General features: G+C 34.6%; 1 protein-coding gene across 1 annotated transcript in view; it reads right to left on the reverse strand.

Annotated features, from left to right (window-relative positions):
• The window catches only part of SVEP1 (sushi, von Willebrand factor type A, EGF and pentraxin domain containing 1), a 340,179-nt gene that overhangs the window by 104,487 nt on the left and 209,732 nt on the right, over nt 1-25,960 (reverse strand). The window contains exons 23-30 of the mRNA XM_031944100.1: nt 21,580-21,693; nt 19,832-20,033; nt 13,503-13,660; nt 8,397-8,598; nt 6,677-6,852; nt 5,105-5,229; nt 1,036-1,159; nt 4-174 (exon numbers count right to left, since the gene is read on the reverse strand). Of these exons, the coding sequence (XP_031799960.1) occupies nt 4-174; nt 1,036-1,159; nt 5,105-5,229; nt 6,677-6,852; nt 8,397-8,598; nt 13,503-13,660; nt 19,832-20,033; nt 21,580-21,693 (1,272 nt within the window). The remainder of the gene's footprint in view (nt 1-3; nt 175-1,035; nt 1,160-5,104; nt 5,230-6,676; nt 6,853-8,396; nt 8,599-13,502; nt 13,661-19,831; nt 20,034-21,579; nt 21,694-25,960) is intronic.

Genomic DNA, 25,960 nt, shown 5'->3' on the forward strand with positions numbered 1-25,960 from the left:
CACTTTCACAGTGAGGTAGTGGTTGAGTCCATTGTCCTTGATTCAGACAGTACTGAACAGCATCCCCAACTATCTGGAAACCCGCATCACAGAAAAGATTGACTTTAGAACCTGGTTTTAAATCCGTTGACAAGGTCCGCAGATGAGGTACATATCCGTCTAATGATGGACAGTCTGGAGACAGAATATATATGAATAAACAGTTTTGAGAAACATGGTTGCAATATGAGTCCAACATATGGAGTGTTAATTGCTCATGCATATCTGAACACTAAACACATTTTGCTTTTATTTGCTAAGCTACTTGGCTTTCCTAAAAGCATTAAATTTGGGGGGAGTGGAGTTAAATTAAAACAAAGTTTAAAATGCTGATAAAAAAAGATTTCAGCTTATTTTGTTTTTAACAAGAGGCTAAAGGGAAAAAAAAACAGTTTTAACAATACAATTTGAGAAATATAATCCTGCATTTTAAAAAGAAATGAAAGTTTTAAAAAATCGTTACTAGCAAAGTTCTCTCATTGAATTAATAAACCATTTGAATTTATTTAGCTATACAATACTGGAAAACAAATTTGTTATACAGTCTCTGGAATTTTAGGAATAGAGAAATAATTTCCCATTGTCAAAATAATTTATTCTAGAAAGTTTAAGGAGATACTGTTTAAATATTAACTTGTGAAGAAAACATTTGATTGTTCAGTTTGATCATCTAGTTTTTTTATTATCTAGATATTTTGCATTTCTTTTACCCTCACTCCTTCATTCTCCTTTATCTTACTATTTAATCATTTACTAGATCTTCCATTAAATGATGGCCATTACATAAGAAGAGATGGTGAAAAATAACAAGAATTTCAGCTATTAGCAATTCTGACAAAGGATTTATTGGGAGGGAAATTGGGAGGGAAAATTACTAAGATTAAATTCAAATGAAACTGAATAAAATTGACTTATCTAGGTAATTCTCTCATTATCTTCAACACTGTAGCCATTATATTTTAAGATCACTTTAAAACATACAAATGAAATTCTAACCAGAACAGAATATGCTCTTGGAATCAATCTTCACTTTTCCAACAACTCCTGACAGGAAATCTGGCCAGGCCAACACATTTCCTTTACTGAGTCCTTCTGGACAAGAGGTAGCCAAAGACTTAACCTGAAAATTTAAGAGAGATATTTAACCCAAGAGAGATATTCCAACCCAAATATGGAAGACAGAAACCTGTCTCATTTGAAATCATGGACATATTCATGGCCATGTTCATCACTGTTGGTAATATGAATAGAAAGAGATGTAGGTAACATCCACATGATGACCAAGAATAGTTTAGCCTTACACACCACCACCTCCTCTTAACTCTTGGCTGATTAAATTCCACAATTAAACATTGAATTCTTTTTTTTTTTTAAGGATCTAATCAAGTTTAAAATTCAAATGTCTCTGGGAAATGTGACCCATTAATTTATATCAGTAATTTACCGTATAAATGAGCTTAAAAAAATAATAACAGGTGTTGATAGCAGGACAAAGGTAAAACCATAAATATACTAGTAGCTGGAAAGAGGAAAGTAGAGTATCACTGTGAAATTGATTATTTAAAACACTATAGAACTATGTTTTTTTTTTTTTTTTCTGGAGGAGGTTACATAATCATATTGTTTGAATCCAAAATAAATTTATTCTACTTAATCTTAAATAGATCATCACTGCAGAAAGGGAATTCTTACACTCTATTCGAAGCACCACAGTAGTTCAAATTTTCCCTTTATCTGCCATAGCACTCTGTCCCCCACTCTCAGCTGATTAGCTCTCTTCATACTTTACCAAGAAACATTTATACCAATCTGATATCATCTTCTACTACCTCCTCTTTTACTCAAGTCTCTGATGAAGAGGTGGCTCTTTTCCTCAAAGTCAAACTTTCTACACAGATCCCATTCATCCCCCATCATCTTCAGTAGCCCTAATTTAATCCCCATTCTCTAATCTTAATTTCTCTATATTCTGATTCCTCGATTCCTCTCTGTATATCTTACCCATCCTTAAAAAAAAAAAAAAAAAAAAAAACTTCATTGGTACCACTATCCCCGTATATTATTCTCCTTTTCTCAGTTAACCTTGAAAAACCAGTTTAAATTTTGTGCCCCGTGTTCTCTCCTCTCACTGTCTTCTAATCCCTCAAAAATCTGGCTTCCTAAGTAATCTCCATTTCCAAAGTAGCCAATATTTCTCAACTGCCAAATCTAAAAAATTTTAGTCCTCCTCCTTATTGATTTGATACTGCTGCCCATCTTCTTCTGTATACTCTCTTCTCTGGGTTTTAATGACACTGTTCTCTCTTGATCCCATTCCTACCTTTCTAACTACTGCTCTATATCCTTTGCTGGATTATCATCCATATGATGGGGGAGGAACCCTGAAACTGTCCTCTTCGACTTTTGAGGTGAGCTCTGAAACTCTCCTCTGACAGGGACTCACCCTTTGGAGTAGTTAAGTGGTTCCATTAAGATTGGCCCAGGACCACTCCCTATTTAGCTCGAACTTAAGTGGTCTCATTTAGCTGGAGGTCTGGACTTGATATTTCTATTGAGTACCTGCACCCTCTATTGAGTTGAAAAGTCCATGACCACTCCTAGTAGCTGGAACTTAAATGGTCTCATTCAATTGGAAATCTAGGCCTAGGGGCAGTGACAACATTGAAGGAATCTCATTCAATGAAACCTCAGTCTCGAATTTCCTAAAAACCCCACAATTTTAAACTTATTTTCTTACACAATGTCTGAAGCAGGATTATGCTTTGTCAAGGAACCTCTCTCCTTGATCTAACTGCTTGTCAGGACTCCTGCATGGTGTGAAGAGACCTTCTTCTCAGTGAAAATCTTTTGTTATTTCTCTTCCAGGACCTTGTCACTCAGAAGTCTGCCCTCTTAGCAAAGCTGGCTTCTGCAGTGCCAACACAATAAAACTTCCCTTTTGTTAGTCAAACTTTTTGAGTTAGTGAATTCTTTCACATTGAATCTGCATCAACCAGAAGGAGTTCCCACAACTCTCTGCAATACCATTAACGACATCAATATCATGTCCTCTAACCATATGTTAACCATAGGCTCTGTCCTGCACCCTTTTTTTAAAAATATGCTTACTTCATAAACTCATCAGTAATAATGAGTTCAATAATCATCATTACATAGATAATATATCTACATATGCATATGTAGGAATGTATATGAATGCTTTCCAAGACATAGTTCTGCATTACTGATTGCTTGCAGATATTTTGAAATGGATATCCCTGAGGCATTTCAAAGCAAACATATTTAAAACAGAACTTATCTCTCCTATCAAAATCCCACCCCAATTCTGAACTCTTCTATTATGGTTGAGGGGAATACAGTCTTTTTGATACTGCAGTGACATCCTTGATTTCTCACTTTCACCTCACCCAACATATCCAGTTAGTTGCCAAATTTCACTATGTCCATCTTCGTAACATCTTGGACATATATTTCCTTCATAATTATTCATAAAAACACTACCCTAGTCTCCACTCCAATCTATCCTTCACATAGTCACCAAAGTGACTGTTGTCCTAAAATGCAGGTCTGTGTTACCCTTTTACTCAGTAAACTCCAGAGCTTCCCTATTATTGAGGGATCAATATCAGTTCCTTTTTTTGGCATTTAAAGTGCTCCACAACCTTTCTCATTCCCATCACTCCCTTGTACTTTACTATTCTTCATATACTCTGCTATCCACCCATACTGATCTACTTTTTGTTTTTCACCCCAGACACTCTACCTCTTGTCTCTGTATCTTTGTTTTGACTATGCTGTATGCCTAGAATACTCTTCCTCCTCATTTCTTTCTCCTGAGACCCCCAGTTTCCACCAAGATTTAGCTCAAGAACTACTTTCTGCTGATATCTTACATTTTAGGGATACTTTTCCCCCCTCCACATTGTATGTGCCCTATAGCCAATGGCCATATAGTTTGAAAATACCCAATTGGGATCAAAGACTATGTAGCAAAGACTATTGTACAGATATCTGTGGGAAATATCGGCAGCAATGGAATGATTAATGAATTAAGAGTTAGCAAATCAGTATTTTAGGCCAAACTTTACTACCAATTAGCTCTGAAATTTTGGGTTAATTGCCTAACCTCTTGGGGACACATTAGCTGTGAAGCTCAAATTTATATAGTACTTTAATAAAGGCTTACATTATTTTTTGTTATTTTCCTCCCTCCCTTTTTTCTGCCTCCCTCCCTCTCTGCTTCCCTCCCTTTCTATCTCCCTCCCCACTTTCCCCTCACTCTTCCCTTTCTGCCTTCTTCCTTCCCTCCCTCTTCCATTTCTGCCTCCCTCCCTTCTCCCTTCTTTTCTCCCTCCCTCCTTCTTCTCTCCCTTTCTTCCTTTCTCCCTCCCTCCTCCCTTTCTTCCTCCCTCCCTCCCTCCTCCCTTTCTTCTTTCCTCTCTCCCTCCTCCCTCCCTCCCTTCCTTCTTTTTTAAATTAAGGGTTAGAGATTAAAGTAGCTAGGTATTGTTAAAAATTAAACAAGTAAGAATTCCTGGAAACAGGATTAAAAATAAAATCACCAATTCATTTAGATTTAGAGCTGGAAGAGATCTCAGAAGTCATCTAGCATTTTGGACATGAGGAACTAAGGCCCAAAGTGGTTAAACGAGTTGCTCAACATTATAAGGTATTAAAAGGCCCAGCTGAAACCCAGGACTATCAAAATGAAATATAGCATGCTTCCCACAGGATTTTTCTACCATTCCACACTGTCTTAGACCAGATGATCTGTAAATTCCATTCTAGTACTGTCATTCTATGATGATATACACAGTGCAATCAGTAATATATTCATGAAATCAAAACCAATATTTAACTTTATAAATACTTCTGAATGAAATTAATCTGTGATCACCTGTGAATGAAAGTAATCTGGTTGCTGACCAGAACATGAACATGAATTTAAAGATCTATTCTGCTTCATAAGATGGCAATGCAACATGGTGAGACTTAGGCAATGGAAATTTCCATGACTTTTTTCTGTCACATTATATTCCTACCATATGGTAAAAATGAAATGCACCTGATCTGGAGCCAGGACGTAGTCCCAAATGTTGAGTTGGCTTATAGAGCCCACAAATGACTCAGCTGGGTTGAATCCTTCTCCCTTTTTGTCTTGTTCTTGCCCAAGAACTAGTGCACCACCTCCTAAGATGAGAAAAAGAGAGGGAAGAAAAAAATATTTCTTGATAATCTTTCACTTGGTTTGATTAGCTTTTGAAATATTCTTTGAATGTTAATTTATATATTTACAAATGGATAAGGACAGAATAGGAAGCTGTAAACTTGATAGGTAGATAGTATTGCACCATGATTTTGTAAGAATACCTTTCTATGTAATATGACCCAAATGTAGTCATGTTGGTTTATGACATTTGTCTCATTTTTCAGTAGTCACACACTGTATGTGCCCCCACAATAAGTAATAATGCCTTCCCTGCTTCTTCCTGACTCAAAGCTGGTTCTTTAATTTCTAATATTTGCTTTTCGGAGTATCCCTGAAGACTCCATTCCCTGTCATTCTTCAAAAATCCTTCTGTGATTCATTTTTCCCTCTGTTCACTTAACACAGTGCTATATACTATTCTGACTGTCAGTACAGAAAGTTGATTGAATATATATGTTCATGTTTCTGACAGAGGTGTTTATATATAAGTATTTATTTTATACTTCAATTATATATTATTTCACATAATAGGACTTGCACAATAAATATTGCTAATTGCCTAATCTAAAAACCCAGTAAAATAAGAAGACTTTTCTTGGGACATAGATCTTTCCATCACCCCAAGTTAGAATCCTTAGTTGAATTCAGTGATTCTTGGGCCATTTTCCTGAAATTTTATGTTTCTTTATTTTTTAATTTTTTTAAATTTTTTTTAATTTTATGTTTCTTTAAATAAGTTCTAATTTTAAATGTCATATGTATTTGTTTTTAATGTGTACTATAAATTAGTAGGCATAGTCATTTCTTAAAAATGTAAATTGAGAGAATAATGGTGCTTTGAAACACAAAGTATGCTAGTCTTTTAATAGGATGTTCTCTCCTGACAGAATACAAGCTCCCTGAGGACAGGAATTGTTTCATGTCTGTATTCCCCCCACCATGTCTATTACAAGGACTGTTACTTTTAACTAGGTACTTGACAAATGTTTATTGATGTTTATTATCTAGCTAAATTACTATGAAAATTATATTCGGCACAGCTCATGTTTCCAAATAGATGATATATTTTTCCAGAGTTTTTCAGGTGAATATCCTTGAATCAACTGAGCTTTATATTACCATCTTATCTTTACTAACCCAATGGGGAAAGAAAACAAAGCTGACGACTTAGGGAGATAGTTTTTTATATGTTTACTAGTTTAAGACATTTTGTCAGATCAGCTGATGCACTGATCTGTGTCAGCTAGTTCATCTAGAAAATGATGGCAGTAAATAAGCATTTTGGTTGAGCGGAATAGATAAATGAGGCTGTATGCATTAAAAGTTGTCAAAAAATGTGACCAATAAAAATATCTAAATCAAAAAGCATCCAAGGACTACTTGTTCTAAAGCTACTATGGGGACAAAATCATTTATTATAAGACATACCACGGATAGCTGAACCAATAGATAGTCCAACACCACCATCAGATAATTTTCCATCAATATATACTTTCCAGGATCCATCAGTACTTGTCCAAGTGACTGAGATATGATGCCAGATGCCATCATTGACTGAGGGACAGTTTGTTATCCTCTCCTTCCCATTCACATAAAGAACCCAGCTATAGGAGAAAAAAAAAGGATATCAAATAGGCATTATGTTCATTAGTATGCTATCTTCTAAATTAATTCAGCAAATATATGCTGATTACCTATCACGTGTAGAGCCTGTGTTAAGCACTGTGGACAAAAAACTCATGGTCCTTGTCCTTAGTAAGCTTAAATCTAGCAGCCATTTGACATGTATAATAACAATTAGGTAAATTACACTAGGAAAGGGACTAGAGTTATATAAACAAAGAAATACTGAATGTTTCAGTGGGAACAGATTGCTAAATAAAAACTATTTTTCCCCACTTGCCTAAAAGTTGCAGTATTAATTTGTCTTACTAATTATATTTTGCCTCAGGTCACATTAAATTAATATGAAATAATAAGGCTCATTTTTACTCATTTAACAAGCATTTATAGAGTTCCTACTATGTGCCATACAAGGCAGCTAAGTGGCACAGTGGATAGAGTGGATCTGAAATCAGGAAGACATCTTCTTGACTTCAAATTAAGTCACTTAACCCTGTTTGCCTCAGTTTCTTCATTTGTAAAATGAATTGGGAAAGAAAATGGCAAAACAATCACACACACACACACACACACACACACACACAATACAAGGTTTCTCTATATTACTTCGTTTATAAGCAACTCTCAGTGAGGATAATCCCTCTGCCAATGTAGACCAGCATATTCTTTTTTATTTTTATTTATTTTTTTTGACCAGCATATTCTTTGAAGCATGTAGTCTTAGAGACTTATGATTCACCAACAGATGTGATGACTAATTTAGCAACACAAAACCACTCATTGTTGGAATCAGCACTTGAACCTAGTCCTTTTTGCCTCTGAACCTGGTTCTCCTTCCACTATACCATGCTGCCTTTGCCCAATTCTCCTGACCTGACTTCTCCTATATATGTGACAGGAGTCCTTTCTCTAATTTTTTGCTCCCTGAAGGGTGGTTGTGGTTATTCTACTTTTAGAGTATTTCAACTAGGTTAGTGTAGGAGGCTAGTTGTTCAAATGAACTATTCAATTCAATTTCATTCAATTCAATTTATTTAATATCTTCTAAACCCTTACTCTGTGTTTAAGTGCTAAACACTTGTGGTAGATATTAAAGAAGATTCAAAGTTTGGTGGCATCATATCTTGACTTAATGGAGCTTACAGTCTAGGAAGGAGATAAGGAATACACTCAAATAACTCAGGTACAAAATATTACATAATAATGCATGAGAGGTTTCTTCAAGTTTGAGTGGTAAAAGGTCATTATGACTAGAATGGTCTGAAGTGGGAGTCAATAAAGGCTTCCTAAAGGAAATGACCTTTGAGTTAGAATTTGAAAGATAGATAACAGACATTAGTGCCAAAGCCCCAGCCAGGCAGAAAGGAGAATAAAAAGTAGGTTTCTTTTCTTTTCCACCCAATATCCCTAACGTCAGTTTGAATCTCAACTTTAGGTCTCATAATTCTGAGGTGGTAAGGATTTCTGCATAAAACAATAATTAAAAACAAAAACAAACATTAAATCTATTGATGGTTCTGCTTACCCATTATAATCAGTGAGAAGGAAAGTATTGTCACTTCCATTCTCAAGTGCATAAGAGATTGGAGTTCCATAGTTGTTAATGTCAGAAGTTCTCATCCAGAATGTGCATGTAATGGCACTAAGAGATGGAAGTACACCATCGAGCATGACATAACCATAGATCCCAGAAACTTCAAAATCCAGGTTAAAACCAGCAGACTGTTCTGCAAAAATATGAAAAACATTTAGCTCTAGCAAAAACATTGTTCAACCAAGGGGAGCAATATGGCCCCAAGTAAAACTAAATAAGTCCAGCTTGGAAAAATTCTACATTCAACTGTTGCTTCTTGGTCCCACAATGCAAAACTAGGAGCAATATATGAAAATTGCTAAAATTTAGACTAGGCATAAAGAAAACTTCCTCTATTAACTCATCTGCAATTTATAAGCTTAAAGGGTTATCTATGTCACTGAGAACTTTAATTACTTATCCAGGGTCATACATGGAATATATAAATCATGATATGAATTCAAGGCCAGCATGGAAAGCTGGGCTTTGCTGTGTTCATATATTATTTATACCATGAATAATAATGACTTTATCATATTATATGAATACCAACACAGTATTCACATATTATCCATATGTACAATATAATATTCATACACATTCTATACTTTTCAAAATACTTTAACATTTATTCATTCACTCCATTCTTCCAACAACTCTGAGGAAATAGGATAGTTATCATCCTATTTTACAGATATGATAAATGTTACTCAGAGAAAATAAGTACCTGGTCCAAAATCACATAACAAATTAGGAACACAACTAAGACTATAATTCATATAAGATTCCAAAACCCATAGGAGATTCTAAACTTTGAGTTCAGAGACAAGTTCCTGGAATAAGATCATGCATTTTATAGGTCTTCAGGAAAGAATTGCTGAATGAATATTTTCAGAAAATGACTCGGTGAATAAGGAATCAATCCATAATCAGAAATGTTTTCTAAAAAATAAAAGAGAGTGATTTCCATTCCTGATAATGGACTTACTCAACCAAGGAACAAAGATGACAATCAGGTAAAATTAAGAACTTAGAAAAAAGTAAAGAAAGGGAGGGCAGAGAAAGTGATATAACTATAAGTCATTTACATTTTCCAGACTACTCATGTTTTTTCTTTACTATTTGCCATATATAGAATTCTTTCTATGAAGAAAGTTGCCTTTCTTGTGTATAAAAGGTTAAGAGACTTGTTCTGTGTCATAAAACCATATTTATCAGTGGCAGAAGTAAAAGAATTGAACATCAATGTTCCTTTATATAACAATAAATTGTCATTTACACAGACCTATAGAATTGCCAAATGTTTTATATATCATTTGGTGTACCGGACCTTCCCTCTACACTATTCTAGATTGCCAGGGCCGTGTGTCAGTCTTCAGGATATCCTCGGATATACATGAAGATGAGCCAATCTCAAGGTGCCAAACAGCCTTTCTTTATTGGTAATCTCAGCAGGGGTTAGCAGGAAGCAAGAGCAAGCATATCTATGACTCTGCGTCTCTCTCTGGACTCAGAGCTGGTTATTTATATCTACTCTCCTCTGGGATTACTCTGTGCCTAGACCACTCAGTACTGCATAGGTGGATCCGTAGAAGGGAGATACCTGGAGTTAGTGATCTTAGGACGCTAAGAGGAGATCTAGCCATCTCAAGGAACCTATTAGCAGTTCCTTTAACCCCTGTAAAACACAACCTCCTGCCTCAGAGGCCAAGCCCCTTTTTACCTCCTGGGCCCGCCCTACCAGCTGACATGGCATACATGGCATTCTCAGAGAGAGAAACGTCCCTAACAATTTGGTCCTCAAAATAACTCTGTGAAGTAGGTATTACAGGTATAATACCATTTTGCAAAAAAAAGGAAACAAATTTAAGGAAATTAAATGGCGTAAAGTCAAAAAGCTACCAAATACTAGTTGAATGTCCAGCATTCATTTCTTTATATTCATTGCCTTTCTTTTTGTTTATTTGTGTTTGTGTTATAATATATATCTTAATCAAACAATAGGCATCTATTAGGCATCAACTATTTGTCAAGAACTGTGCTAGGCTTTGAGAGTACAAGAAAAAATGCCTCAGGCCCTGCCCTCAAGAAATTTACATTCTATTAGAGGAAACAACCTGCACATAAATATATAAAATATATACAAAACAAATGAAAGAAAAGGTATTCTAGAGCAAGTTCAAAGTGGCTTGCAAGCTGATTGTTAAATTCTCAGGATGAGCATTTACATCTGGGAAAGTAGGGAAATGCTACAAAACAATGGTTTATTTTATTATTTTATTGATTGTCTAAACTTAAGCAAATGTCAGAGAAAATGTTAATAATGCAGATTAAACTATAAAGTGTGTTGTGTGTGTATATATATATATATATACATATATATATATATATATATTTTTTTTTTTTTTTCCATATACAGAGTCAGTTGTTAAACATTTACCAGTAAACTAATGAACAACATAAGGGAAGAAAAAACAGTTTGTGGGGCAGATCACTAGCAGCTATGGGAAGTGGGAAAGGTTTTATGTAGATAGTGGTACTTTCTTGTGATAGGGGAGCCACCAGCCACTGGATGCTGAAGGTCTAACTCAGACCTGTAGAATGAATCTCTTATGTGAGAGGATGATAATGATACAGGGAGACTGAGAAGCAGTTGCATTCTCTGATCTCTCTCTTCTTCCCTCTTGCCTCCAATTTATTTCATTCCCAATCCACAAGGAACATCTTCGAAGGCTGCTTTGCAACTCCTTCAAATTTATGATTCACAGCTGTGGAGGCTCTCGGAGAATTGACCTACCCCTTCACTTAGGCATGGTCCTTAACATAATGGTCCTTAAACATAATTTTATTTTATTTTTTATTTTTTTTTATAGCTTTTTATTTACAAGATATATGCATTGGTAATTTTACAGCATATACAATTGCCAAACTTTTTGTTCCATTTTTTTCCTTCCTTCCCCCCACCTCCTCCCTCAGATGGCAGGTTGACTAATACATCTTAAACATAATTTTAAAGAAACCAGGGGATTTTGAGAGTGGGAATCCATTCCAAAGATGAGAGATAGCTAGTACAAAGATGCAGAGATGAAATGTCAGACATAAGTAAAAGCAAGTCCATCCGGCTGGACCATAGACTATGAGAAGTGAAGTAATGGTTAGTGAAATTGGAACAATAAGTTGGGGGCAGATTGTGAGGGTTTTAAAAACCAAAGAGATCATATTTGACCCAAGGAAGAAGGGATTGGGGTTTGGTAAGTAGGGGAGTTTAGCATTTAAAACTCTTCATGGCCCAATTTCTTCCTACATTTCAAGTCTTTTTATAATTTATTGTGTAAACCATTTGTCCTGCACGCCTAGCTTACTTTGCTTCATCTTTGTTTTTGCCCTGACCATTCCCTAAGTGCTATTTGCCCTCATTGGTACCTCTTAGAATTCTTGGTTCCTTCAAGACTCAACTTAAGAGCCCCTTCTGCAGGAAGCTTTTCAGGATATCCTTAAATGCTAGAGCCTCCCAATCTAAGGTCACCTTCAATCTCTGTCATCTCTTGTATAGATAGAGAATAGATAGAGAACACACTTCTGATTTCATTGGTATAGGAAATTTCTGCCAGGAAACTCCCTCTAGAGAGCAATTCGGGTCTATTTTATCTTTGTAATTTATAGGTTTAAGAACCTGCTAATAATATTAATGATGATGATGATGATAATAAAGCTTATAGTTGTATAGTGCTTGGGCAGCTAGGTGGCACAGTGGATACAGGCCTGCAGTCAGGAAGATTTATCTTTCTGTGATAGTGTCTGGCCTCAGACACTTATTGACTGTGATTCTGGACTTAAGTCACTTAATCTTGTTTGCTTCCATTTCCTCAACCTCATTCCATCCATCCTCATCAGTAAAATGAACTGGAGAAAGAAATAGTCCAATCCAACTGCCAAGAAAACCCCAAATGGGGTCACAACTGAAAAACGACTGAACAACCACAAGCACTTAATATGTATCAGTCATTCTACAAAGCACTTTACAATTATTATCTCATTTGATCCTTATAATAGCCTTGGGTGGTAGGTATTATTATTATTATCCCCACTTTGCAGAAAAGGAAATTGAAGCTACAAGAAGTTAAGTGATTTGTTATACACAAGATAGATAGTAGTGTCTGAAGTCAGATTTGAATTGTACCATCCAGCTGCCCCTTCGTCCTCAAAGCCAACCAAACAATTCTGAAGCTAAAGCTAAACCAGATGGAAAACAAACAACAAAAATGAAAAGCATTTTCCATTTTAATAGAGAAAATTTAAACCAGTCTTAAACCAAAATAGTTGGAAAAAACCAACTATGACATCAAAAAATGAAGTCTTGAGTTCCTCAGGTATTTGATGGTAAGAAATGAGGCTGGAGTTTTTTGGTGGGATGTGGGACTTGCCTTAGTGGCTCTCCACTACTACTAATATCCTAAAGAATCTTTGCCTCTTGGCATTAGAGTGTGTGTGTGTGTGTGTGTGTGTGTGTGTGTGTTAACACATACAGATTTATATATTCCTGGGAAAAAACTTCTACTTCAAACCACTTTCCTTTCTGGTAGATACTTGGTCAGGGGTGTATTCTGTTTAGAAATCACTGCATTAAGGATGGGGCCTAAACACATAGGAGTTAGATAGAGATGAATCAACCTAAGGAAAGTAAGCCAGAAAAAACTACTTGGCCCATTGTGCTATTGTTTGTGCTATTCCAGAGATTTGCTTTTGGAAAATTGTTTGAATACAAGCTTAATTTCTGAATCTGTCATATCTGAGTTAAACACTTCCTATTGTAAGTGGTACAGTGGCTGGAGTCAGAAAGACCAGAGTTCAAATTTGACCTCAGACATTTACTAGCCATGTGACCTTGGGTATTCACCTCACCTTGTTTGCCTCAGTTTCCTCATCTGTAAAATGAGCTGGAGAAGGAAATGGATACTCCAGTATCTCTACTAAGAAAATCCCATGGACAGTTGGTCTGTGGGATCACAAAGGCTGGACACCACCGAACAACAACACTGACCCTTTGTTCCTCTATACCTGTTTCACACTGGCTGCCTGAGAAGCCTGGCAGACATTTACAGATGTATGTGTTCAGCTCATCCACACAGGTGGCCTGGTTTTTGCATGGGTTGGACTCACATTCATTGATATTCATTTCACAGAGTGTTCCTGTGTATCCTGCCATACACAGACATCTGAAAAAGAACAAAATAAATAGATTTGAGCAAGCACTTGTACATTATGCCTCAGCTGCTTCTCGACTCTGGTACTGTAGGGCCCTTCTCCCACTGGGAAGCTCTTCCTATTTTGGGAAAGGCCCTCACACCCAATATCCAAGATTTCAAGATTGTCACAGTAAGTCAACATGGACTCTTTTGCCTCCTCTTTAGCCCACTTTCAGCTCTCTTTTTATCAGTTGCTACCTCTCCCTGTATTAGAATATCTATTAGGTATTAGAAAGTAAGCTGCTGGAGGGCAGGGGACTGTCTTTCTTTTTGCTTGCATTTAGAATCATCTCTGTCTCATCCAAAGTGCTTCATAAATGCTGGTTGACTGACTAAAGGCTGTCTTCAACTTGTAAACAGGCTATTTCAAAAATGTGTTTGTGAGACAATCCTTTGGAATTCTGAATATATTTTCTAATAGAAACAATTTTATAGTTCATGGCTAGCTTCTTACAAAGTTTTCTGTCTTTCACTGCATTTATACAATACAATAAAAAACAGAAAGCAATACTATTGCATTATTACTAAAGGAAACAAAAAACTTGAAATAAGAAAATGCTATGCTAATTTTATTTTTAAAAGTCTAGTACTGTAGTGCCTCAGTTTCCCTGAATTATTATGCTATGCCCTGAATAAAATTATTCTGGCCACCCCCCCCCACCCCCCCTTCCTTACCTCATTAAACTCTGGCCACTCTCACATTCCAGTGAGTCATAAAACTCCAGGTGGCTTATCTCAAATGCCTGGGTATTGTTCACTATCTACTACCCTACACTCTCTGTCTCCTGCTCCCAACCTTCTTGACCCCAAATCTGTCAGGATTAAGTTATGATCCTTTCCTAGAATTATGGCTTACCCAGTGTTCTCCTCCCTTGCCTTTGTTTCCCTCATAGCTGGATCCCTTTAAAAGTCTTTGGAATTAATTGCTTGTGATTGGATGCTTTGCAGTAAGAGTCCTATTCAGCTGGCTAGGGGGTCGGATATCTTTTGGACATGATGTCCAACTGGCTAGCCCAAATTCTCCACTATTAAAATTATTAAAAACCTAATCTCTGTCTTCCCTCAGTTTTTCCATCATTATAGTACATTCTGCAAATTATAGTTCTAGGACCATGATACTGATTTCTGACATTTGTAAGAAGAACAGAAAGATATTTCAAAATTATTTGCTTAAAGAAACCAAGACCAAGAAATAGCATATTAAGCATGTTTTGTAAAGATTTAGAAAGCAATCAAAGGTCTCTAGGAATCAACATGGACTAACTAAAATGAGGTAATGCCAAACTAAATTAATTTATTTCAAAAAGTTGGTAGTTAAGGGAAATATGACAGTCTTAGTTTCAGCAAAACGTCAAAAAATTTTCTTTTGGTCGTAGCACCATATTGTTTGGTACATATGTACTTGGTTGAGCAATGGCACTCAAAAAAGTTGTGTCAACTTGGAAAGTGATTAGGGAATGTCATAAGGCCTTATATTTGGCCCTATCATTCAACACTTTTATCAAAGACTTAGATGAAGTCAGAAAAGATACAATTATCAAATTGTACATAAAGTGAGGAGTCCTTAGAACAATTAATGTCAAACTTAAGATTTGAAATTTCATTGAGAAGCTGGAACAGTAGACTAAAACCAATACAAAATAAAATTTAGTAGAAATAAGTGTCAATATTTGCCTATATTTATATAAAACAAAAAAACCAGTTCTATATATCTCCAGATGGGGCCACTTTATTGCTATTCCGACTCTATAAACATTTTTTTGGCCCAGAAGATATAAAGATAGCTTCTCTGATGGTTTAATCAACCTATCAATTAACTATTTCTTAAGTCATCTTTATCATGGGCCTGCTTTGACCTTATATTCTAATTCTAGAATAGTGGCTTCTTGCTTTGTCAATTGAGATAAAGTTGTCTCTTTGTGCCTTAGTCCCAAGAACTAGGGAGCAGCAAATATGCCTGGAGTCAGGAAGACCCTCTTGAGTTCAAATATGGTCTTAGGCATTTACTAGTTGTGTGACCCTGGAAAACCACTTAACTCCTTTGTTTCTGTTTCCTCCTCTGTAAAATGAACTAAAAAAAGAAATGGAAACCCACTCCAGTATTTTTGCCAAAAAAACCCCAAGTGAGGTCATAAAGATTTGGATAAAACTGAAATGACTGAACAACAATAACCTAGGAGCTGTCTTTCTTATTCATCTGTGCCTAAAACAATATCCTTTTTATCTCAGTTACTCTGCACCAAGCTTTTTGCCTAAGTTCTCTTTGCAGTCTTCTCAGGGACCCTTCTCTGAATCATTGGTAACTCATTGGATTCATATCACTACTAACTACTAAATCCACAACTGAAATTTCTCTAAATAATATTCTATTTTTATTACTAATCTGGACCTTTTTTTTTTTTTTACTGCCAATCAAGACTTATGAGATGGAACAGCCTTCCTGTTTTAATAGCAATTAAAGTAAATAAAGTTTTTTTTGTATTTCCTTTGAGCAAAAGTTCAATTTGCTCAAATGATGCAATGTTCACTTAAAAAAAAACCCTCTTAAAAGCTAACAAAACTAACAGCCCTCAGAAATCAAAATATGTCTCATTCACAGAAAATAGTATTGTACTCTACTTGAGTGATTATTTTAAAAGGACAAGGACTACTACTGCATGTGAAGACTTATCATGTTGAGAAGTTACTTCAGAAACTTCTCTCTAGGAGTTACAAGGAGGCAGGTTTCTGGCTCATTATTATAGACTTTTCATGAAATTAGATGTGAGGATAAGATGTCGGAACAGTTTGCTTTGTGACTTGAATTTCATGACTGAATATGTTTAAGCACTGTGTAGATAGATGACCATCTGTCAAGGATGATACATGAGCAACTCCTGACTTGGGTGTGAGGGAAGGAGAATTTCTTCCTGATTTTATGATTCCACATTTCTATAAAATTGAAAAACCATTGGAAAGCATTTTAAATTTAGTGTTAAAGGATCTATGTTTCCAATCCTGATTCTGCTTTTGATGCCTTAAAGTAAACTATTTGCCCTTTTGCGCCTTAGTTTTCCCCTTTTATAAAATGACATGTATGGATTATATAATTCTAAAATCCACTGATACTTTAAATATATGATCCAAATAAATAGATTTTTATTTATCTGGCATGCCAGTGATTAAGGAAAATATGGTTACTCGAAGAAGGATGAAAAGATTATGTGAATGTTCAGATATTTTAAAGGAAAATGTAGATTATCAACATTGGTTCTTCATGTCTGCCTTTTAATTTTAAAATACATATCTTTCTCTTTCACAGCTATATCTTTATTTTTTTAGCTTGCAAATGAAATGACTTAGGTCAGGGGAGATAAAAGAGAGCTGAGAAACGATTTTGATACTGAAAGACAGGGGAAAAGAAAGGGATAAGAGAAAATGGACATGAATTTGATTGTTTTATTTAATTGAATGGGTATGCACATATAGGAAGGATAATGCTTGAGGTGAAATTAACTGAATTAAGAATAATAAAAGACAGAATCAAGTAAGGAAGCAGAATATGTAAATAAACTTGAGATGAAAGAATTTGAAAAAATTGAATCAAGCAATTTTCCATACATGCCACTAGGTGGTGGTAAGAGATCAAGACCACTTTGCTGATCAAAAGCTTGGTGGAGGAAAAGTTGAGTCATGTGTTTTTAACTTAGAAAATGTTTGCATAACTCCAACAAGAAATCTGCTTCACCATAAATTCACAGAAAAGCAAAAATCTTTAATAATCCTGATGTATAATAAATGTAAAATATTAATATTATGCTTAAGGAACATTGTTGACAGCTCTGTGAAAAACAAAGTGGATGGGAGTGCAAATAGGAGGCCCTTAAACTGGCCAGTCCACTAGGTTGTAAGTAGCTGAACTATTGGGTATGTATAAAGAAAGAATTCTATGGGGGTGATGTTACAAAGGAGAAGATGAAATATTTGGCAGCAGAACAGATATTTATGAGGGAAAGTGAAGAATCAAACATAAGAATGAAACATAATACTAAGGATACAAAAATTAGAATTTTATTTTTATATTTATGCATATATATTAATAAAATCATAATGTATGTAAACTATAAATCAAAATAATAAAATAACCACATATGTATACATTTATTTACTTTTTAATCTAATATTGGACAAATCATCTGATCATAACTAGATGAAACTAGATGCTACTGATCATGTTAAGGAAAACTCCATTTATTCCTAATCTGGTGTTTTTAATAGGAATGGATATTAGATTTTATCAAATGCTTTTTCTGCATCTATTGAGATAAGATTTTTGTTAGTTTGGTTATTGATATAGTCAATTATGTTAATAATTTTCCTAATATTGAACCAGCCTTGCATACCTGGTATAAATCCTACTTGGTCATTCATTGTGTATCATCCTGGGGATGACTTTCTGTAATCTTTTTGCTAATATTTTATTTAAGATTTTTGCATCAATATTCATTAAGGAAATTGGTCTATAATTTTCCTTCTCTGTTTTCATCCTACCTGGTTTAGATATCAGTACCATATCTGTGTCATAAAAGGAATTTGGTAGGACTCCATCTTTTCCTAGTTTTTCAAATAGTTTGCATAGTGTGGAAATTAATTGTTCTTTAACTGTTTGGTATAATTCACATGTAAATTCATCTGGAGATTTTTTTTTTTTTTAGGGAGTTGATTAATAGCTTGTTCTCTTTTTCTAAAATGGGACTATTTAAGTAATTTATTTTCTCTTCTGTTAATCTGGGCAATCTATGTTTTTGTAGATATTCCTCCATTTCACTTAGATTATCAAATTTATTGACATAAAGTTGGGCAAAATAACTCCTAATTATTGCTCTAATTTCTTCTTCATTGGTAAAAAGTTCTCCCTTTTCATTTTTGAGACTAACAATTTGATTTTCTTCTTTCCTTTTTTTAATCAAATTAGCTAAAAGTTTATCTATTTTGTTGGTTTTTTCATGAAACCAATTCTTTGTTTTATTTATTAATTCAATAATTTTCTTACTTTCAATTTTATTAATCTTCCCTTTTATTTTCAGAATTTCAGATTTGGAATTTAATTGGAGTTTTTAAAATTTGTTCGTTTTCTAGTTTTTTTAATTGTAAGCCCAATTCATTGATCTTTTCTTTCTCTATTTTATACAAGTAAGCATCTAGAGATATAAAATTTCCCCTAATAATCACTTTGGTTTCATCTCACAAATTTTGGTATGTTGTCTCATTATTGTCATTCTCTTGGATGAAATTATTGATTGTGTCTATGATTTGTTGTTTACTAGATTAAAATAGTAGTCAAATCTAAGCTCATCAAAATAATGTTTAAGGAGCCCCAGGAAGTTCTGTAGCTTACCAAAAACTCCGTGTGTGCATGCGTGTGTGTGTGTGTGTGTGTGTGTGTGTGTGTGTAGTAAAGAGCAGATTTAGAATTTAAAATGTGACCCCTTTCCAGTGCTCTTTCTATTACACTGTTCTGCCTCTTAATCTGTAATTAAAATTTATTTTATGAAATATTAAGTTCTCTGTGTTATATTAGACATTTATAGTATGTAGTTATTATGTCTTGGGGTGAATGATTTGAGATATCTGAGCATAGGTAATAGAGAGGTATGTTATAAGTTTGCACTATAAATCTGAACATGGGTCACATCAAAAAATAGAATGTAGATATAGATCTGAAAGTTTTTGGGAAAAGAGAGTTTGTACAAAATGAGAAGGTGTGAAAAGATTATGATTGACTTTAATAGAGAAAATACCTATTCTATTATATGAATACATACTGTACATAGATGGATCTCTCCCCTCTATTCTCTGTGCTCCAAAACCCCAAAACTCTACCAAATTTTTAAAAATGATAATATTAAGAAAATAAACTTAGCACTTTCACAAAAAAATTCCAATTTAAATGGGAAAAGATGACTTATACCAAGTAATGGTAAATCTTGAGAATGAAAAGAAAATTAATTCAGAGATTTAAATTGTATCTCTCTACTCCTCATCCTAAGAAAGTGCTTGAAAAAGAAGAAAAGTCAAAGACAAGGACATTTTGCCAAAAGTAAAACAAACTTAAATTTTTCATTTGCTATTCCATTAAATCAGCCAGTCCTGGCTTTTTACCTGAAGCTGTTGATGCCATCCTTGCAGGTTCCTCCATTTTTACAGGGACTACTGAAACATTCATCCAGGTTCTTTTCACAACGAGTACCCTGAAAACCAGGAAGGCATTTGCACAAGAACCCGCCTATCTGATCTTCACAAACTGCATTGTTCAAACATGGGTTTGATTGGCATTCATTGACTTCTGTTTCACAATGAATGCCTGGTAAGAAAACAATAGGAAAATGATCATCAAAAGAATAATAATAATTTATAATCACAACACAGCAATAATAATAATCAATGACACACTATAGTTATTTTATCCATCTGTTAATAGCTGTAGAACATTAAATATGCATAAAACATATTTATGTATTTGTATATACACATATACATACATATAAATTGTCCCTGGACAGTTTTTATCTAAACTCCATTAAAAAAATCAAGAACATGATAATAGTGATATCTTGATAATTGTAGTAAAACACTACAATTTTAAAAATACTACAAATAAACTGGCAGTGTTAAAGTCAAGAAAAAAAGGAAACTAAGTGACTATAGGGGCAGCTAGGTGTGCAATGAATAGAGCACTAGCCCTTAAATCAGAAGAACCTGAGTTCAAATCTGACCTCAGACACTTAATACTTCCTAGTGGTGTGATCCTGGGCAAGTCACTTAACCCCAATTGCCTCAGCAAAAAAAAAACTTGCCCCCCCCCCCCCCCCAAACTGACTATAGAATATTGAATTTGGAGCCTGAAATAGAGGTTAAATCTTGAGTCTAACATTTTTAGGTTGCATGATTTTGGAGAAAGTTACTTACCTTCTCCAAATTTAGCTCTTCAAAACTTTTTCTTCATCCACAGAATGGAGTTAATAAAACTTAGATTATTAAGATAGTGTACTTGAAAAATAGTGTGTTTTGTGTGTTTTGTACCTATAAAGTGTTCCATAAGCGAGCTACTAACAAAACTAATGAAGCACAATCTAGTTCTTTAAATATCTATGACTTCAATAAATTTATTAAGTATTCATTTTATGAATCCACTTGTACTTGCAAGTTAAAATACAAAGATGCTTACATTTAAATGGGGGCAGGAGAAGAATAGGACATGTTTATAATAACATTTAAATAAGGCAAGGTGTGATTAGAGCAAAGGAGAGACAATCCAGAAAAAGGCACTGAGGTAAGAGAAAGTAGGAAGGTCATCTTGAAAGAGATAGCACCATTGAAATAAGAGAGATATTTTAACAGAACTGGGTTGAGGAAAAAGGGGTCCTTTCTGGGGACTGGCGATATATCGTGTGAGCAAAGGTGAAGGGTAGGAGAGAACAGGATGAACATAAAGGACATCTGCTACTGACTGTATATGTATAATCTATATCAGATTGTTTACTGACTTAAGAGAGGGGAAAGAGAAGGGAGAGGAGGGGGAAAAAAAGCTTACAAAAATGAATGTTGAAAACTATCTTTACATGTAATTGGAAAAATAAAATACTATTGATAAAACAAATACAAAAACAAAGAGTACAGTTTAGCTCTAAATAGTCAGACCTAATCAAATCAGCTCTCAAGTTAAGATTCTAAGATGAGGTACTCTCTATCAAAGAAGCCTAAACAAAAGCCTTTCAACCTACTCAATTATTCATGAGGATATACCACTCAATCATACTATTATCTATAAAGCACAGACTCTTGGAAGTCTTTGAATGTAAAGAAAAATATCATAAGCAAACAGTAACAAGAGAAGTTCAAATGTTTACCTTTAAATCCTCTCACACATGAGCAGTGATATCCATTAATGCCATCCACACAAGTGCCCTTATTTAAACATGGATTGGATCTACATTCATTTATATTTCCCTCGCAGAGCTGACCTGCAAAGGATATTCATTAGAAATCTGAAATAGCATCACTTACTTTTATTATATGCCTACTATATGCATTGCATTATGTTACTTGCTGGGAGAAATAAAAACATAAATAAGATATGTGCCTAATTCAGCATGGACTATCTAAGCATGTGCAATGGAGAACTAGCCAAGGAGGACCCAGTACTAATAGCACTGTTAGGTTTCCCGGATGAAGACTGGGTAAGCCTGCTTCTGGGCATAAGTATTGGAAGATCTTTATTTGCTAATCTCCTATTACATATGGGATAATTATAATTCAGACAAGAAAATAAATGCACCAAAGATAATATCAAATGCTTTGCTTGGGGAAAGAAAAAGGTAGACTTTGAGTCAATTAAAATGATGAAGATATTAAAGCTAAAGTTCCATTATTTTGAAAACTTTCAAAAATCATCTTTTCTTCAAATGCTTTGTTTATGATATTATTATAGAATGCTGTTATTTTGTATGAAATTGTATGAAAGGTTTCTCTTTAAATCTTTGGAAGTGAAGTCAGTTCTTCACCAGAGAGAAGCAATAAACCTGGAAGAATCTTAGAGGATGAGTGGATTCTGGGATCCTTCCACCTACCAATAGGGCTCAAAGTACTGATGTCAGGAAAACTTAGCTCTCAGAATTCATAATGACTTCAAAAAAGTGAATATGCCTATCTTCTCAAGTCCTCTCACCATGTGGCTCATAGCCAGTTAGCTAGAAGAGATTTTGTAGCCTCTTACAAATGAGTTCGTGGTTTAGTTTCATGAAACAATCACCTTTTGAGTCCATTTCTACTGGGGAAGGTAAACACTAATGATGGACAAGTTATTAATAAAAAAGCAAGAAAATAAATGTTTTTCCCAAACCTTCCAATTTACCATATTCATCTGCTCTCCTAGCAAATCAAAATTCTTCAACTTCTTACCACAGAGATAGGTCTTATTACCACCATTTCTAATTTACTAATTATTATTGTTTTTTCTTTAGCAACTTTTAATTTCTTAAATACAGCTCATAATTCTCTGCTTGATTTTTTATTTTTTTTTTTTAGCTGAGGCAATTGGGGTTAAGTGACTTGCCCAGGGTCACACAGTTAGGAAGTGTTAAGTGTCCGAGACCAGATTTGAGCTCAGATCCTCCTGACTTCAGGGCTGGTGCTCTATCTACTGTGCCACCTAACTGCCCCAGGTCATAATTCTCACTACATTTCAGCCTGCTAATCCTCACCATCTATATTTTTGTTTTTCAGGCACTTATAATTTTGGTTTTATTGATATCATGTTGTTCTAGCTCTCACATCCATACAGCATCACCAGGAAAATTTAGTTTTAAAATGAGCTTTTGTAGCAGTAATTCTCTTGGTATAAAAGAAAATGCTGTGATAATTCTCAAATGTGATCCAGACTGAACTCCTACTTCCCTTTGATCTTAGACCTAGCAGACTGTCCATCTCTCTCATCCAATATGGATGTGTATGTGTAGGAATACAGAATGGACCAGTAATTTTACTAGTATAAGCAACTCCCTGATAAGAAAGTTTCATTTACTAATATAGGTTTGTACTACTCTACTTTTAATCTTAGAGAGTTACCTTGTCCACTAGATTGGTAAATGCTTATAATCATACACTTAAGTCAACACTTGAACTCAGGTCTTACTGGCTTTGAGACTGGCTTTCTGTCTGCTGTGCTACCTCTGCCTTTTTTGTCTCTTGTGCTCTCTACATACCACATCCATATCCACAGATACACATGTGTATATATACATATATATATCTATAGTTCTATAGTCCCAAATCTTAGTACAGCTTAAAGCTTAAAAGCTTTAAAAAGTTTTGGGACTAAGACTTTTGGGATATCATGTGTGTATGTACATACACACACATACATATATACCCCTCATATACCTACATGCATATATAAGTATGTATATATACATTATATATACACATTACGTATATATGTATATTTTATGCAAACATATTGATGCTTTGCTTGTAAAAAATGGTAGCTAAACAGTTTACTACTTATCAACTTAAACTTTTATGTTGAGCCAGTTAAAATAATGGACTGCTCATCCAATTGTATGTCCTCATCTGGTCAATGACATTTCTCACCAACTATTTTTTTTATATGAATGGTTAGACAGATTTATTTTAAGTAAACAAATTTTACTGAGGAGGCTTTGTCATATGCCTCTGTGCAATTTAGAATATTATCTGTGATGAGAATCGCTCGAGAATCTCCACATTGTAACCTTTGTGGTTTGATGTGAGATTTTGCTAGCCAACATCATCAAAGACATTTTCTAAGAGCATATTCCACTTAGCCAAAAGTTTAGATGGTGACAGTGTTAAATCCAAACAAGAAGCCTCATTTTCTTCCAAAAATAGTGTAAACCTCTCATCTGTATGCAATGAGATACAGGGGGTTTTAACCATGGGCTTGCAAATTTGATTTTAAAAACATTTTGATAGCTGCATTTAAAAACATTCTTCTGAGAAGAGGTTGATAGGGTGTGTCTAAAGTGTGTGTCCCATGACAAAAAATGTGAGGAACCACAAATTAGAGAGATAGTCTTAATTGCATACACAGGATATGTCCTTTACTGATGTCTTTCTTTGATTCTTCATTATGTCATGAAGGTAATCTTGGATTCTTGTCGTCTGTGCCAACAAATTACACACTCTGGAAAGTCTTACTGAGCTGGAAATTTTTCCACACAGATGAGGCAATGAAGAGTGTGTTTGCAGGTTAATGACAATCTAAATGGAGAGCAGCTCATCATTAGAAAATTGATTTTCAGGTGATGAATGTTTTGACCATGATAATCCTGCTTCTACCACCTGTGAAATCCTATACAAATCACTTAGCCTCAATGAATCTTAGCTTTCTCATTTATAGAATGAGGAAGTTAGGCTAGAGCAGGGATGCTTAACTTGGAAGTCTATGGATAGATTTCAGGGGATTGATGATTTGGGGTAAAAATTACGTTATTATTGAACTCCAATTGCAATTTAGTAAGGGGAGAGGGAGAGGAGAAGAGAGGAAGAAAGGAGGAGAAGAAAGGAGGAAGAAAAAGTCTTATGGAGAAAGAAAAGGGAGGAGAGGGAAAGAAAAAGGAAAGAGGAAAGAGAGATGGAAACACAGGGGGAAATAAAGGAAAGAGAGATGAAGGAAGGTAAGGAGGAGGAGAGTAAGAAGAGGAGGAGAAGGAAGAAAAAAGGAAGAGGAATAAAGAAGGTAGGAGAGAGAGGGAGAAAGGGAAAGAGAAAAGAAAGAAAAGAGGAGAGGGAAAAGAAGAGGGAGAGGGAGAGAGAAGAAGGTGTTTTCATTAGAAAAAAAAATAATTAGGTGTAATTTCCTTGAGTCAATGCTTCAGTGTAGACAGTGGAAAAAATAGTAGAAGACCAGGATTTAAATTCTAGCTCTGCCACTTATAATTGTGTGACTTTAAACAAATCAGTTAACTTATCTGTCACCTGTAATATGAGAGAGTTGTGACAAATGACTTCTAAAGTCCCTTCAAGATCTGGATCTATGATCTAGTATTTGAATTACTTTTCTGAATCTTTAATAAGGAAATTCATTTACAAAGGCTGACATCCCCAAGGGAAAGTCACATTTTTATGTGGCCTCAAAATGGAGAAATATAAATTCAGGATGCGTTCAAAGGTATGGTTACAGCTATTATTGAAAGAATTTTTTAGTCTTCTCTCACATATGTAATATTTCATTTTCCTTCTAATCATTTTTTGTTGTTATTGTTGTTTGAAAAGCTATTAGTAGCTGGTCCTTTGAAAATATATTTAAAATATATTATGTTACACATCATATTATGTATAAACAAAAGAATATTTACATATGCAATATATATTATATCATATAAGGATATTAGAAAGTATATCATATGATACAAAATCTATGCTTAAGCTATATTCTGATAATCATAAAATCATATCTTATTTCAAGAATTTTCCTCACCAACATGTTAACTACAAATAAAATGCAACTGAATAGAGATAACAGCCATCTTAAAAATCCTTGGGAGCCAAAGTATTTTAATAATAGTGAAACATGAAAATCTTTACTCTGAGTATGAAGCAAAACAGAAGTAAATGAGTTAAGCAAAATAATATTTTGTAATTAAGATTGGCAAAAATAATCCTTAGACATAGCATTTACAAAAGTGCTTTTTAGGTTATGCGGTATGATGAGATAAATGCATACATGAATATACCTTGGGGATTTAAAAA

This window comes from Sarcophilus harrisii, chromosome 1, assembly GCF_902635505.1.
Source record: "Sarcophilus harrisii chromosome 1, mSarHar1.11, whole genome shotgun sequence".
In the NCBI taxonomy this organism is placed as follows: Eukaryota; Metazoa; Chordata; class Mammalia; order Dasyuromorphia; family Dasyuridae; genus Sarcophilus; species Sarcophilus harrisii.